General features: G+C 37.0%; 5 protein-coding genes across 5 annotated transcripts; 2 read left to right on the top strand and 3 right to left on the bottom strand.

Annotated features, from left to right (window-relative positions):
• Nucleotides 1-4,265: 4,265 nt before the first annotated feature.
• On the bottom strand, nt 4,266-5,566 carry F4817DRAFT_229278 (uncharacterized protein). Its single transcript, XM_049298899.1, has one exon. It carries the CDS (start codon nt 5,106-5,108, stop codon nt 4,431-4,433), a length of 678 nt encoding a protein of 225 aa, XP_049155746.1. The 5' UTR covers nt 5,109-5,566; the 3' UTR covers nt 4,266-4,430.
• Nucleotides 5,567-5,685: 119 nt separating this feature from the next.
• F4817DRAFT_361034 (longevity assurance proteins LAG1/LAC1) lies at nt 5,686-7,002 on the bottom strand (the record flags this gene model as incomplete). The annotated part of the gene is made up of 2 exons (XM_049306351.1): nt 5,686-6,111; nt 6,199-7,002. The coding sequence occupies 2 exons, from the start codon at nt 7,000-7,002 to the stop codon at nt 5,686-5,688; spliced, it is 1,230 nt and encodes a 409-aa protein (XP_049155747.1).
• Nucleotides 7,003-7,533: 531 nt separating this feature from the next.
• F4817DRAFT_347852 (uncharacterized protein) lies at nt 7,534-8,857 on the top strand. The gene is made up of 2 exons (XM_049304601.1): nt 7,534-8,108; nt 8,167-8,857. The coding sequence occupies exon 2, from the start codon at nt 8,175-8,177 to the stop codon at nt 8,544-8,546; it is 372 nt and encodes a 123-aa protein (XP_049155748.1). The 5' UTR covers nt 7,534-8,108; nt 8,167-8,174; the 3' UTR covers nt 8,547-8,857.
• Nucleotides 8,858-9,719: 862 nt separating this feature from the next.
• Nucleotides 9,720-13,378, top strand: F4817DRAFT_347855 (uncharacterized protein). The gene is made up of 9 exons (XM_049304602.1): nt 9,720-10,550; nt 10,615-10,623; nt 10,675-10,870; nt 10,926-10,969; nt 11,028-11,879; nt 11,933-12,445; nt 12,526-12,657; nt 12,714-12,807; nt 12,869-13,378. The coding sequence occupies exons 1-9, from the start codon at nt 9,870-9,872 to the stop codon at nt 13,357-13,359; spliced, it is 3,012 nt and encodes a 1,003-aa protein (XP_049155749.1). The 5' UTR covers nt 9,720-9,869; the 3' UTR covers nt 13,360-13,378.
• F4817DRAFT_347856 (prenylcysteine oxidase) lies at nt 13,379-15,431 on the bottom strand. Its single transcript, XM_049304603.1, has 3 exons — nt 15,274-15,431; nt 14,465-15,078; nt 13,379-14,409 (listed from the first exon to the last, which is right to left on the bottom strand). Exons 1-3 carry the CDS (start codon nt 15,380-15,382, stop codon nt 13,432-13,434), a joined length of 1,701 nt encoding a protein of 566 aa, XP_049155750.1. The 5' UTR covers nt 15,383-15,431; the 3' UTR covers nt 13,379-13,431.
• Between the last annotated feature and the right edge of the window lie 973 nt (nt 15,432-16,404).

Below are 16,404 nucleotides of genomic sequence, written 5' to 3' on the forward strand. Positions count from 1 at the left end.
AATTTTATAACTTAATTTTAAATTAACATTTTATTAAAAACGTTTTATATAATATATTTTAATATTTATAATATTTTTTATATTTTACTAAAGATCATTTTAAACTTGTTAAAAAATTTACTTAAAGTATATTTATTATTTGCAAATATTATATTTTAATTAATTTATAAAAATATTTTAACATATTAATTTTAAACTTTTTTTCGGTATAACTTATATATATAATTAATAATAACTTTTTTACAAATTTTATTTATTTTTACTTATTATACCGCGTTAATAAATAAGTTTATATTATAAAAAATAATATTTCTTTTAATAATAATTATATTTTTTATTTTATATAATTTATTTAAGTTAAGATAAAATATTTTTATATTTTTTATTTTAAAATTATTTAATTAAGATTTTTATTTAATTATAATTTATTGTTTACGTTAATTATTACATATTTTTATAAAAAATTTATTAATTATAATTAATATTAAATTAAAGTTTATTTAAAACGTAATAATTTGTTTAATAATTTGTTATCATTTTTTTTTATTAACGTTTAATAATGTTAATAAAGTAAGTAATTGGCTTTAATTTCCGTTATTATTACTGTTTAGTCTTATATTTCCTATTATATTGTATATAAATAAAGATAATAATATGGTTAATAAATTATAATATAATAAAATTAATAAATTAATTTAATTTAATTAATTTAATTATAATAATAGTTAAAAAAGTTAATTTTTATTAAATATTATAATTTTTTAATTAAATACTTTTTAATAATATATTTAATATAATTATTATGTTTTAATTTTTAATAAAACTAAAGGTTTTAATAAAATCTTATTTTATAAATCTTATAATAATTATCGTTTTTAAATTTATATTTATTTAATTAATTTTAGTAATATATTTATTAATATTGATTGGTTTATAGGTTATAATATTTATAATATATAAAGTTATTTATTAACGTTATTAAACGAGGTAAGATTTTTGTCCGGTATAATTGTATCGTATGTATATATTATAAACAATATTAAATTATTAGCCAATATTATAACGGGGTCAATAACCGATAATATAAGGGATATTATTGTTATTAATAAAAGTTTAATAATTGGTTTAATGTTTTTTTTGTTATTATTTTGGAAGATTTTTACGGATATAAATTTAATTAATAATATTATTATTTAAAATAATATTTACGTTAAAATCGGTAATTATTATATTGGTATATACAATTTTAAAGGTTTTTGTAACCAAAGGTTATTTTTTAATTAATATTTAAAATTAAGTAAAATTGTTTATAATTTTATTGGTATTAGTTTAATAATTTAAAGTTATATTTATAAATTAACTAAATTTTATAAAGGTTAAAATATTTTTATAAATGATAACAAAATTATTCTTAATAAAAATATAATTTTAATTAATTATATTAAAATCTTTGGCATTAATAATAAGATTTTTGGCAATGACGATAAGATTTTTAATGTTAATTATAGGATTTTTGTTAATAATGATGGTATTGTTAATAATATTAAAACTTTTGGTAATAATAATGGTGTTTTGGTTAATGATATGATTGGTTTATTTACTAGTGTTAATATTATGCTTAATATATAATCTTATATAAAGTCAAATATCTTACAAAATTTATATAAATTAACAACTTATTTAAGATTATAATTTTCTAAAAATTTGGTAAAGTTTTATATTTAATAACTTTATAAAAATTGTTAAAAACGTTATTATTTAAAATATTAAAAATTTTTTACGTATAAAAAAATTTACTATATATTATTTTATGGTAATTTTCGTATTGTTAAAAGAAATAAATTTTCTTTTAAAAAAGCTATTATTTTAAAAACGTTATTTATATTTTTACTTATTTTTTAATTAAAGTATAAAGTAATTAAAATAAAGTTTTTATAAAAAATATTTAAAATCCTTAAAAAAATATAATATATTTTCTTAATTTAATTAAAAAAATAATTTAAAGGTTAATTTAATTAAAATAAAAAAACTGTATAAAAAAAATAAAAATAATATAAAAATAAATTAATTTTAACTTCGATCGAAAATTTAATCGAAAATAGTTAACAATTATATAAATATAATAATAATTATATAAATGTAAATTATAAGATTTAAAATTATTAAAAAATTTAAAAATATTATTTAATAAATAATTATATTATATTTTATTATTTTTTAATTATTTAATAAAATTATTATAATATATTTCCAATAATATTAAAATATTATATAAAAGTTTTAATACCAATAATATAATTTTTAAAAAAGTAGGTTTATAATAATTTTTTATATTTTAACCGTTGTAATAAGCAAACTTAAAAAATAATAAAAAAAGAAATAAAAAAATAATATAATATTTTTTATTAAATATAAAATATTACATTAATAGCTTAAAAACTGCTTATTAAAATGAAACTATTAATTATAAAATCTTATTTAATATAAAATTTAATAAATTATGAAAAAAAAAAAAAGATTTCTTTTATAAATTATTTTAATAATATAATTAACATATAAATAAAATAAATATAATAATTTATCTAATAGTTTATATAAGTTTATATAATAATAATATTTATTAATTTATTATTTTAAAAATTTATACGTATACGTAATATTTTTTAAAATTTTAAATATTTTAATAACAATATATTATATAAATATATAATTTAAATAATTATTTTCGTTTTAATTAAAATTATAAAATGATATTAATTATAATGTTATAATAATTAAAATTATAAAATTATTTAAATGTATAAATATAATAATTAATAATTAAATTAATAATTAAATTTTTTAATTTAATTAATTAATTTTTTATATTATATTAATTAAATAAATATTTTTATTATAATAAATTGTATTAAAGTTTAAAAATATATATTTAATATTTTTTTAATTATAATAAATGATTTTTTATTAACTTTAATTTAATATGCGATTATTTTTTTTATTTTAATATAATGGTTTATTTAGTTTATTTTAAATAACTTTAAACCCGAAATTTTCGAAACGGGTTACGCCTGTTTACGCCACGTAACGCGTGGTCTGTATATTTATATTTATAAATTATAAATAAAACATTCGAAAATTTTTAATTTAAAATTATATAACGTTATAAAAGTTTTTAACAGTTTTATTAATAATAAAAAAATCAAACATTATATTTATAATAATTTAATATATTATAATAACGTATAAAATAATTTTAATTTTAATAACTTAAAGTTAATAATATATTTAATTTATTTTTTTATTTTTTTTATATATTTATACAATATTGCGTTTTTATATATTAAGTTTTAACGTTTAAAAATTTTTAACGTTTTAATTATATTAAATTTTATATAAAATATTTAAATATAATAATTTAATATTTTATAATTATATATAAAATCCTTTTTTTTTTAATAACGTAAAGTTAATAATATTATTTTTTAATCTTTTTAACCTTTTTTACATATTTATACGGTTTTATATATTAAGTTTTAACGTTTATTACAATTACCGTTATAATTAATATTGTAATTAACGCGTTACAACCGTTATTATAACCATTTTTAACATTTTAAAAAATTTAAAACGTGTAAATTTAATTAATAAATTTAATAATAAAATTAATAACTATTATATAATTAATTATTACTTACTATAAAAACGCATTAATATTATTATTTTAATAATTTTATCAATATTATTGTCAATATTATTATTTTAAAATATTAGACGTATGTTTTTGGTGTGCGGGGTCCCAGAGCTGCCTTAGACCACAGATTCGATGTTGTTTTAAGGGGTTGTTCCGGGTTTTAATTGGTTGAAAAATGGTGTGGCTAGGGGAGGTACAACCCTACGAACGATATCGAATTTGTGGTCTGAGTTTACTGAAATAATGTCTGGTCAACCGTAGCCTCATTACTGGCAGGGCTGTTCTAGGCTTTAAGATCGTTAATTATAAGTAAAAGATAATTCTCTTAATGAGCACGACCCACTACCTAATGTTAACTGTGAACACTTCGATTTTAATATTCTACTCTTCTACCAAAAATAAATTAGAATAGCCATTTTTAAACAATACTTTAAGAGCAAGTAACAATCTAAAGTATGACTGACTGACCCCTCTCCTGAGAACGTGCGGTTTTGAGTAATATCTTGCCATTTCTAAAACCAACGAGTTCTCTTAGTTCTAGAGAATATTTACGGTTCATTTATAGAGCCTTTCTGCTTGATACAACTCAGAATTATACATAGCATCCGTATTAAATACATAACATTTCTCACTGGGATTGGATAAGATGTAGTAACCTCGACTCTTATTTAAATATATTCCGCGCCGAATAAATCCCCCCGATTCTTCCTATAACCTCAACAGGGCATCAAGGACTCAGTTAGAATGAATCAAACGTATCCACTGGTCCCGAGCCCATGACAATACCACCGCCTGGGATGTAGATGCGACCGTTTACCGAGGCGGCCGCCGTACCATGCCTCGGGTGTCGCATAGCCGGCTGCTTGAACCATACGTCGTCCTTCACACTGTAAACTTCCGTTTCGTTGTATACGCCGTTCGACCCGGGTGCTGGGTTGCCTTCGCCCCCGAAAGTTGCAATGTAATCGCCGATGACGCCAACCGCAAGTCCACCGCGGGCGGTAGGCATTTCGGCATGGGCTACCCATCCCTTTGATGGCGCGTTGAGATCGAGAGACCAGGTTGTGTTACGCACGTTCACTTGCCCGTGATCGCGACCGCCAACAACGTAGAACTTCTGGCCTATGACTGCTCCCCCGACGTGATCTCTCGGTGCAGGAATACTTGGTAGCGTTGTCCATGTTCCCTTTTCGGTGTCATATGCGGTCACAATATCAAGAGTAAGTTGATCGCCACCGATTTCGAGCCGGTCCAACCCTCCAGCCAAGTACACGATATATCCGGATATTCCTATAGCTGAAGCTCCACGGCCCTGCCCCTCCGGCATAGGGGGTAGAGCCGTCCATGTGCGTTCAACAATGTCGTAGATGAAACAGTCGCGTGAAGACCGCCACACCATATCCGATCCATTTCCCATGAGACCTCCGAGCAAGTAGATTTTATCGTTAACAGCGGCGGCATTGATATGGGCGAAAGCCTCCGGAATCGGGGTTAGAGTCTCCCATGTGCCTTCTTCAAGAGAGTAGGCCTCGAACGTGTCTCTCGACTGTTTAAGCCGAGGACCTGGCAGTTGTATGAGTAGCACGGTCTCCGGTCGGGATAGAAGGCATATTTAAGTACTAGCGAAGACGTTAAGTCAAATATGCCGGGTATATGAGGTGGCTGTCGTGGGCACCTTGTGCGGCACAGCTGGTCTTTGATTAGTAGAGGTATACTCCAGCATATGCTTCAGCGCGGGCAGACTTGGGTATCGAGACACGTGGAGGTGGCTGTGTACGATGATCCGGAACTCATGCGGTTAAGACATTACTTCCGCATTATTAAGAATATATATATTTTGGGACCTTCTAGTTACCCAATAGGCCAGGAGAATGTAAGTCTAGTGGAAAGTGCACTCATCTGTAACCAGCCCATAATAATGCAGTTTTACATCCTAACAATTATATCTGGATCGATATCCAACCTTTACACTTTGTGTTGGAATTCCCCAACGTCTATGTAGATACCGAGTTGCCGTTTAGGGGAGGAAGATTTTCCCCCTGACTCGCCAAAGTATCAGCTATATTGTCCTTCTCGCGTCCCACGATGTCAGTTTCCGGCACCTCATCTTCCGACCGATCGTCCTTCGCAATTCCCAAGAAGACGAACCTGTAGGCGTTACGTAGAAGGCAGTATAGCCAGAATAGGTTCAGGACCTGAAGCGATGCTAGCAGAGCAAACGTGATGGTATTTGACAGCGGAGATTTGTACTGCTCTGTTTCCCAGTCGAGTTCGTAAGGTCCGATTGTGCTGGATTCGTTAAAGAGGGAGTATATGATGCGGAGGTTGATGTAATGCCGTAAATAAGTCCATATAATTATACATAGGCCGAACGAGTGTCCTTGATATGGGCTATTGATATAGTTCAACGACTTAGATATCTATAAGGTCATATGAGTTAGCTTAAAATCTTCTCGATAGCCCTGCAGAGGATGCGGAAGAAAGCCATAGTGACTTGATTAACTCACAGCTAGGAAAAAGTCGCTAATATCGTGTGTGACGTAGACTGCAATGCCCATATACGTGAAGTGAAACCTGTAGCTGAGACCGATAAGGGCTATGGTCACAATATGGTGACCGACGAGCTCCTTAAAGTCCTTGCGTCTCTGTTCGAATCCGAGCAGCATGACTACAGACTGCTGCACCCAGAAAGCGGCCTGAAATAAGTAATAAAACTTAATATTCGCGTTATGGGTTTTATGCGGGAAGCCTTCGTACATGCCTCTCGTGTTGAAATACCACACTGGAGTCTGCTTCATGCAGTACATGCCGAACGGCCCCATGAAGGCGATATAGAAGGCGATATACATCTGTTCCATAAATCGCAACTGCTTGGCTCGCGATTTGATGCCGAAACTTCGAGCTAGTGGGCGTAGCACCTCGTACATGACGAATTCGCGGGCGAAGGACAGGAGTATGGTATAGAAGCCCACGAATGCAAAGTCCCACGGACCTTTACCGTACTGTGGAGAGCTGTCAACACCATCTACCTTGTAAGATAGAAAGAGAAAGTGATGGATAACGTTAGAGCTCGTCGGATTGGGAGCGCAGAGAAAAAGGGTCGCTAACGTGAGCATCAGCGGTAAAGTCCATGACCGACGCAGGAGAGACCGAGACTTTCTGTGTTTATGATACTTCTTCTCTGTCGGCCAGCTCGTATGGCCATTCCGAGCTCTTAGGGAAAGCTTTGGTGTCCCATTTCCAATGCAAGTGTCGCCCTGCCTGCGTCGGCGCGATGTACTATTTTGCGTTGGACTAATATGACTGTCCATGATTATTATGATTGCTGGGTTTCGCGACAGTGACCGTGTCCGTTAAATTGATCGACTCCAACGATGATCGCGAATTCAAAGGTGTAATAACGCGCCGAGATAGTATCAAACGACACATCCTTCGTCGCCGTTTTATTTGCTCCAAATGGGAGCAATTAGATTGTGATAATGTACCCCTTTACAAGGTAGCAACTCATTTCAACGCGTCTCTCCGACGGACACCGCTCGGCGCCCGCGGACGGCGTTTTGATACATCTCCCACGCCGATTCATCATGGGGATAGTATAACGCATAATCTATCTAAGAGATAACATGTCTGAATCCCATGATTCTAATAAATTAAAAATTAAATCAATTTTACAGAGTGCATTAGAACTAGAACGCGGCGTTCTGTATCCGCATTCATAAGTGTGTGTCGACGGGATTGAACACGAGGCCTTGCCGCGAGCGATATTATTAGAGGAAGGTGTGAATAAGAACTAGATTCTTTATCGGAATATTATCCTCTATCCTCTATCTTCTATCTTCTATCTTCTATCTTCTATCTTCTATCCTCTAATCTCGATGTTAGATGAAGTGTGTGCTCTTTAGCTGCATGCAAAATGCTTGTTAGCTGTTTAATTACAGGCCTATCAAACAGCTATAAGCGTTTGCTACGGTGATTACGGCGCATATTGGAATCGCCAAGAAAAGCCCTGCCGATTGTACGCGAAACAAATCAATCATCGTACCACCGATCCGTAAGGCTCCGGCTTAAGAATACGGCATTAGATGTTGGTTCTTCTATTTCACCTCTATTAGCCCTATTTTACTATCGAGCGCAGCAGGCTAAGAGACGATCCAGGATGCCTCAATTGCCAGCAGGAACTATTGGGGATGCTGTAGGCGTGCTGTTGTTCACGTTTATTTGCCTCTTTACCAATATTCTCCTCATATGGCTTTACTGGATCAGTCACGAGAGGCTAAGCTGTGAGCCCGAATGATCCCACCAACGTTCTAAAAGCCGGGTGCATTCTAACCAGGATCCCTATAGATGTAGCCTTAATCGCGTACTTTTCCCTATTATGCACCATGAGTAGCATCGTGCAGCAGATATACAATTACGCGTAAGTTTTTCATCAAGACCGATAATTACCACGTAAATATAGTAACTCATCTCCCTAGCCTATTGGATGATCTCATGTGGGCTCAGCTTTATTATATCAAAGCGAACTATGAGAATTATCGGATACATATATGGCGTGACACCTGGATTGGCAATATGGATAGTATTTGGCCTTACTCGAACATTCAGGGGTATTATGTACGAGAGGTTCGTACCCAGGAGATGGCGAACAAAACAGCCGAAGTCCCTACCATCACCGGGAAGCTCATGGAATGCTTCCCATGAAATCCACCATACAGACTATATATCAAGATCAAATATGACGCGAGCTGCGATAGAAACCGGGTATCAATTGGATGATATGCATCGGGCAAAGGGGTCTTCATCACTTGAGCTGACGACTAAGCCTTTACTAGTCAATAATCCAACCGCCTCGTAGACACGCAGTGAGAAGTCTATTTCAGACAGGGGCAAGAATATTTCGCGTCAATAATTACTCTATTTCATGTCGTAGCAAATCAACATATAGGAACGCAACGGTTATATACCACGCATTATGATTATTTGATGAAGAGAAAAGAAGGGATAAGGGTGGTAAGGAATTGTCTCCCTAAAACGCCCCTTTTCTCCCTATATAAAGTGGATAACGATACGATTGATTTGACTCGAGGGTTTAAAAACCAGGCTACCATGTATTCTCAGCAAGCTCATGTATATAATATGTGATGTATAAATGACACCAAAGTCGAGAATTTGATTAGGCGTTGATGAAAATAGTAAAAGTTAACAGCCTCAACTTTCGTGAATGGGTTTCACGTAATAAACACTACCTACCCAGGTACATAACGGAACCCCGATGAAAAACCAGTGAGTTTCTCTTGAAACACATGTCCTTGATATTAACAGTTTTTAGAAAACTTGATCCCAAAGTCAATTGAAGACAGCCAACAACAGTAGGACTGTCGAATGGGCATAGCCATTTCAGGGGTCGAAAAGGGATTTCAGCTGATGATAACGCAGCACATTATTGCCAAATATACCCTCCACCCTAAGGCAGGCTGGGGAGTTCAGCCGGCTGTATGCCCGCTAGGAGGTGTTCCTCGGACAGGGGTGGTCCAGCTAAGCACTTACCTGCATATAGATATCTTATACGAGTCCATTCGCCGATTCATATCCCGATAGAGCCTCCAACTTCCATGACCACCTTCAGCCGCATCGATTAGCACGGCCTATTGCCTAATACTGGGAAAATAGCCCCCACATACGCCCGTTCCTCGTTGCTTTGCTTCGTTTAGTGTATCTATAGCTAACAGCTTATTGGCTGCTCATTTAAGTCCTCTAGGAGACTCCGATGCGTATCAGCGCAAAGTGCAAAAATGCGGTATTCGTTCATGCCGCTGCCCGAAATTCTTCATGTACGTTGGAGATCATACGTAATAATTACACCGCTTCTCATACTACTGTTTTCGTTGGACAAAGGGCATCGGTGATTCGCCGATATAGAGGCGAGGCTGCAATGCACATCGCCGAAGCTATTATTAATGTAAGCGGAGCACTGACTACTTTCCCGTAGCTGAAATGAGTCCCCAATGGAAGTGCCTAGGTAGGTAGTTGCTGATTATGATATCATATCCAGATCGTAGTTTTAGCCCCTGTGATGACTTAGTTCTGTATAAGAGTCGCTTTTCCTCACCACCTATCTCTTTTCCATTCCTAGGATCTAGGTATCCAACCCATTACCAAGCTTCTTTATTTGGAGACTATGTCTCCTCCCAATATGGACGAAAGTACTATTTCCGGGGCTACCTGCCTGAGCTCTGATGAACACGGATGCGACATTAAAGATCATCTGCTTCATTATATAGGATGCATTGAATTCTGTGATCAAGCAGAGTTCTTCACTCCTGGATTTCGTATCTGGGAACAGGAGGCTAAGCATCAACAAGAAGTTCTACATCACAGTTTTGAGAAGGCAAAGGAACTTACCGAACAAAAAAGAATATCCTGGGAAGCCGATTGTAAAAACGAATTAAAGCGTATCGGCTTTCTCCGCAAGCAATTATCGAAAGATAGCAAGGATAAACACTTGGTAGACAGAGTGGAGGAAAGCTTGGATGCGTGGCGTAAGTGCTCAGAGTATGAGAAAAATATTGAATCTGTTCGGCAGAAACGAAGGGATAAGGGTAAAGGAAGCTCATCGACACCAAGTGAAGAAAGCAGGGATGAGGATTATGATTTGGAGAAGGACATCACCGTACCAATTATTCAATTCAATGATGGAAAGCCTTACGAAGTAGAGGGTCGTGGAGTGTGGAACAAATTTCCGAACCAGAAGACAACGCTTAGCAGTTTGTTAAATGACGAGGATAATTTGTTACGTCATAACGACTCTTCACCAGACCGCTTAATAAGATATTTCCATATTCCGTCGAATAATATGGATGTAAGTTAAGCTTTAACCTAGAATATTATAAGCTGAGTCCCTTGCTAATTTCATCCGAATCTAGTGGATCGAAGTAAGTGTTTCGCCCATATAGTATATATATATATCAACCAACAACTATTAGCGCGCTATTGGACGATACTTCGGGGAAGAAAGACCTCACTACCACGCTACACATCGCGAGCTGAAGCGAGAGAAAAAGACAAAAGCTTACATGATTCTTCGGGACCAATATTGGCGAGGACAGCTGCATGGTAGTCAGCCTCACAGCCCGGCACATGCAAGGCACATGAAGCCGATGTGTGCAACGATATCGTCTGGTAACCAGGTCATTCCTATCTGATCCTGATCGGACATGTGCTCATGGTATTATAGACCCAGAAAATATTAAGTACTTTCACAGGAATATGGTCCTTTTCGTGAGCTTCTCCTCCTTCATAACATGAGAATTCTCCAACTAAGAGAAATCAAACATAGATGCCATACCTCCACTGGGATACATCAAGAAAGAATGAGCAGTTCGCAATGGAAATTGAGGATAGTATTGCAGAAGAAGATCTTAAGAGAGATGAAAGTCTAAACGCTTCAGAAATGCAACCGACACCGACAAGACAACAAAGGTCTAGGATAAAGGTAGCAACTATGAGCAGACTCTTAAAGTTGATGAGAGAACGAAATGAAATTAAGAGTCTACGTGAAGTAGATGACAATGGTCGGTTTCTGATCAAGAATCCTTTAGGTCAGTTCCTCCTTGACGCTGCCAGACTATATGAAGGGATGTCAAACTATCGGGATAAGAAACTGCTCCGTGAATATATTTCTAAAGACCCCCCTCTTCATCCTCGGCGTACTCTCGATCAAGCCTACCACTGGACACTCAACTCGACATGGGAAAGGGACAGAGATCAAGTTGTATACAGACACACGACTACAGAACCTGAAAAATTCCATAAATATGATCCGGGCAAGAATACATGGCAAGAACACGAGGATTTCGACATCAAGGGGAAATGTAAGGAATGCAAAAGGAATATCCAAAAGCTATCCTGTGTTGTCATGGTGGACCAGTTGTGGATGTGGGTTCTGGATGCAAAGACGATTATTACCTGCTTTCCGAAACGATACGGTTCGAACAAGCAAGATAGTTCGGCCGTTCACAAGTCGATAAGAGTACGCATCCAGGAGATTGGTCACGACCAGATTCGTACCGCTTTTGATCTTGGCTTAATTATTATTGATGAATGCGTCAATACATTATTCAATCGAACAAGAACGACAAGTCGGCAGCCACAAGTCATTGATACCTTCTCGAAAGCTATTGGGAATATTGTGAGTGCTGAAGCCAAAATGTGAACTGCGCCAGTTCTAACAAACACAAACAGATGCATAAGCAAACCGTAGCTTTTGAAAGGCTTTGGCGCTGGGCTGATAACGCTAGTGATATCTACAAATCCAACGGGAATGGGGACGCTTCAGAGCTTCACGTGACGCTTCTTGATATTCATCCTGAAGGGCAGCTTGAGCGGGAGATTAAGGACATAGTGGAAGAGTTGGATATTATGATACACATAACAAAGGTCCACGAGAAAATGCTTTCAGCATTTACTTCCAATGCCGAAAACTTGCTCGATCCCTTTGGAAAATTTGGCGAAAATAAGAAGCGGGAAATGATAAGCAATACTTTAAGGGGGGAAACGAAAAGGATTGCCGAAAGTCTCGCCGAGTATGAAAAAGAAAGAGAAACTCCAGCTGGGGATGTGAAATCAGCATTTGAGAAAAGGCGAGACGATTACAACTGGTTTAAGCTCAATGCTGATGAGCTCCTGGAAACTATCAAGGGACGGATCGATGAACTTGAAGAGCTACGAAAAATAGCTGGTCGTACAGCCGATAGTGTAAGAATCGAACCCCTAGCATGCTCCTCTACACAATGAACATTCCACATGAAGCCAATCGAAGCTTATTTAAACTCTAGGTCAAGGACTTATTGGAATTGAAACAACAACAGGCCAGTGTCGTCCAGGCGTGGCAAGCTGTCAGACAATCAAACGAGACCATTAAGCAAAGCCAATCGATCATGATGTTTACACTCGTGACCATCATTTTTGTAAGTTGAACTGGCCCCGTGAGCTTTCATAGGTACTAATAGCCTTGGATCTTCAGCTTCCCCTGTCATTCATGTCTAGCGTCTTTGGTATGAATAATATGGAAATCACTAGTGAAACTTGGTCCATACACCGGGAGTTCTTGTACATGTGTAAGACGACATTCCTGCTGCAAGTATATATCCAAACTGACATATTATCAAAACCATTAAGTCACTATCTCAGCTGCGGTCATTATCCTAAGTTTGCTCCTTGCTTTCGGCGGATGGATTCGCGCTAGCTTATTTTACATATGGAAGAGGTTGATAATCACTGTTATAGTGGATTCCGGCGTATATAACCACTGGCGCGATGCCAGCTGGTCGAGCAAGGAATTTCACCATGAGGCGAACGTCTTCGCTAATCGCGTCAAAAACAAGGCTAGGGAAGCTCACCTAACAAAAAGATTTGAAAAACGCCGGCAAAAAGAGAATCGTGCTAAAGCCAAGCAGGGAGGTGCTGAGAATGGGAACAGTTCGAATGGTTCACTACCTGAGAGCGGACAAGAAAATGGCCATCCTAACGGTCATACAAACGGTAATTCTAATGGCAGTTCTTCTCAACAATCAAACAAACCGATTGAGCAACCCTTCTTCCGGCGGATTTGGAATAGACTTCACGCGAGGGGTGAGAGGGAAGAAGATATCGGACTCTCGACTGTGTAGGCGGATAGACAAGTTACAACAGAAATTTCATTAGTCAATTTGCTATAATATGATACTCGAAAGAGGTATTCCCTAAAGCTCCTCCGTGTCCTCGACGGGTAGATCGTGTCCTACCGCAGTTTCATTCTGCCACTCAGACAAGACTTTCTGGGAGTGCTCTCCCTCGCCGTCTACAACGCGTAGTTTACTCAGGTAGTCATCAGCAATAAGTCGCGCGACATTCATACCCATTAGCGCGCTCGTCTCCATGGTCGAGATAAAGCTCTCGATGCCTGACGTGTAGTACAGCCCGTCCCCTAGAATGGGGTCCTGGAACGTAACGCGGGGGTACTTCTGGGGATAAGGGTGGAAGATGGTGGGATGGTACCACGAGATGGGGTCGAGAACAGTCGTTGCGCCCTCCCTGGTGTCCTTTTCCTCGTCGCCAACAGGTCGAGTGAACGTATCTGGCACCTGAACGCCTAACAATCGGGACAAGAATTCGGGTGTCACTTTATGAGGCGAGAAGATCTTATACACATACTCGGCATTGTGTGTCTTCGGGTTTGTCACCACCTTTACCAAAGTCGCGGAGAAGAAACCAGCGCTGCCAGCTCCTTCCGGTCCAGGCTTGGCTTCGTCATCTTCGCCTAACGTTGTGAGCACGGAGATAGGCACTGTGGAAGCAGGCTCGAGGTTGAAGAACTCTGCGCTGAACTTGTAAGGAGATGCGAAAAGCGTCACATGCAGCTCGACATACGGGATCGAGTCCACGGGGTGGGGCATGACATTATCATCGTGACTAATTCCGCTGAATTGGTACGGGGTTGCGATGACAACATCATCGAAGGCAACTGGGTATGTTTCTGCCTCATCATTAGTAGCACCAGTTGTTGCAGTCTGTATTCTGTATTTCGGTGGCACCGAGCCAGAAGCACTGCTCTTTTCCTTGGTGATGGCAGTCACACTTGAATTCAGGGAGATGTGAGCTTTAGAGTCCGCCACCATATTAGAGAATATCTGCCAATTGCCGCCGGCTACAGCTACTGCTCCTTCAGGGGCCATCGCAACCTAAAATCGAATATTAGTCCCGTCTAGTCCACTTATAGTTGTTGTAAGAACCGACCATAGTGCCAAGGCCGTGTATATACTGTAGATTCGAGGCATAGTTCACACGGGTACTTGCTTGCACGATATCATGAGCAAACGGCCCATCAAGCTTGTTTTCAGCTAGAAATTGCTTCCCAGTCAAGCCCGTTATCTGCACAAGACCAAGCTCATACGCGCTCGCCGAGAGAGATCTGAAGGGGAAGTAGGGGGACTGGTAAAGCTTCAAAAAGGATCCTACGGTTTCTTGAACGAGCCGATGAGTGTAGTACGGGGCGGTTCCGTACTTCCAGAAGAGCTTGACAAGGTTCCACCATCCCCAGGACTCCGAGTCTTGCGTGTAGACGAAGCGCTTGCCATCCCAAATACCAAGTAGCCCCTTCTCATCAGTTCCCGGCTCGGTAACAAGTAGGTTGAAGTCCCTGGTAGCGTTGTAGAGGATGTGATTCACCTCGACAAATATAGAGGCGCCCAGCTCAACTGGACTAAGAGGGTCATCGTAGACATCTACTGTGAGAGTACGGCCACCGATGTGGTTGGTTTTCTCAAAGATGGTGATATTGACGTCGATGCCTTCCTGCTGAGCATATTTATGCAAGTGGTAAGCCGCGGAGGAGCCGGCAGCGCCAGCACCTAGCGAGTGTGTCAGTAACAAGGAAGCAGTATGAAATTAACCGTTTCATAAATAGTGTCCCGGGAATAATATCAATGATCGATTTAGGTTAAACCATTGTAGGTGATTTTTGGTAGCTCCAATGCTGATGTTGGGGCTCCTTATTGTATGTATTGTATGCTAGACTGTGAGATGACTGCCTAATTTCAACTTACCTATGATCGCGACTTGCTTCACATGTTGATAGTCAACATTACCGGCCTTAGTAGCAACCGTGAATGGTGCTAATAAACACGCCAAAGAAGATAAACGTGCGAAATACATTATTAACTTCTTATAGTTGACATGTTTATGGTGATAGAGACATTAGCTGATAGATCAGACGGTGAACGCGTAAACATCCACTATTCATGATGTTGAACGCACAAGCCACATTGTCATCATTGTGGCTGGAGAAAGTCCTCCTATTCGGATATTGCGATATATGAATTACTTATAAACGAATTTAATGACTAAGGTTCCATTAGGTAGGCGACAACACTGCGATATTTTAGATTTAACTTTACCAAAGCTGATGATGCTTTAAGTTTTACCTTTGCGCCGAATGAAATATTTTAAGCAATACATAGGTACTTCTAAACACACTCTTCTCATACATTTTGAAAAAGTGTTATAGTCACTGCACTAATCATGGACGGACTACTTATGTAAGTAATTCCTCAAACTACAATACACTTCCCTCTTTTTATTCTGAGTAGTCGGCCACGCAAGTATATTGGGAGGTTTTAAATTATCATATGGTACTGTTGTTCACCTTCTTGATTGTCGTCTTTTAGGTAGTTTCCTCCAATTGGGGGTGTTAAACATCACTATAAACAATGCTATGCTCACTATGGGATTATGCTCTCGCTTTGTTATTTTCATGTGAATAGTTTCAAACTTTCCTACCTTTTAGTACTTTTAAGCACAGCCTTGCACAAAAGTAAAAAAGATTAGGACGTAGATATAGGTACTAGTATTAATTTCCCTGAGAGTATACCTATATAACAGAACAAGCAAGTTGTTACTTCCGCCATTTTGAAAAAGTGGCGGGTAAATTTTGAACTTGATGAGGAAAACATATCTCCATCTGGCTGCATCACGTAGTCGACCATATTGTTGTCAGCTGTCTGGTACGTTATTAAAAAATACCTATGTACCTACCTAGGTACTTACCTATTCATCTGCATTTGACTGACTTTAATTGTAAGATACCTAAGTCATGCTATCCACCACCATCACAAACTCCCTCGTCAAATCTGGGACAAAGTCCCCCCCCCCCCCCCCCCCAATAAATAGTTTGGTTG

This window comes from Daldinia loculata, assembly GCF_022478755.1.
Source record: "Daldinia loculata strain CBS 113971 unplaced genomic scaffold F4817scaffold_56, whole genome shotgun sequence".
NCBI classification, from domain to species: Eukaryota; Fungi; Ascomycota; class Sordariomycetes; order Xylariales; family Hypoxylaceae; genus Daldinia; species Daldinia loculata.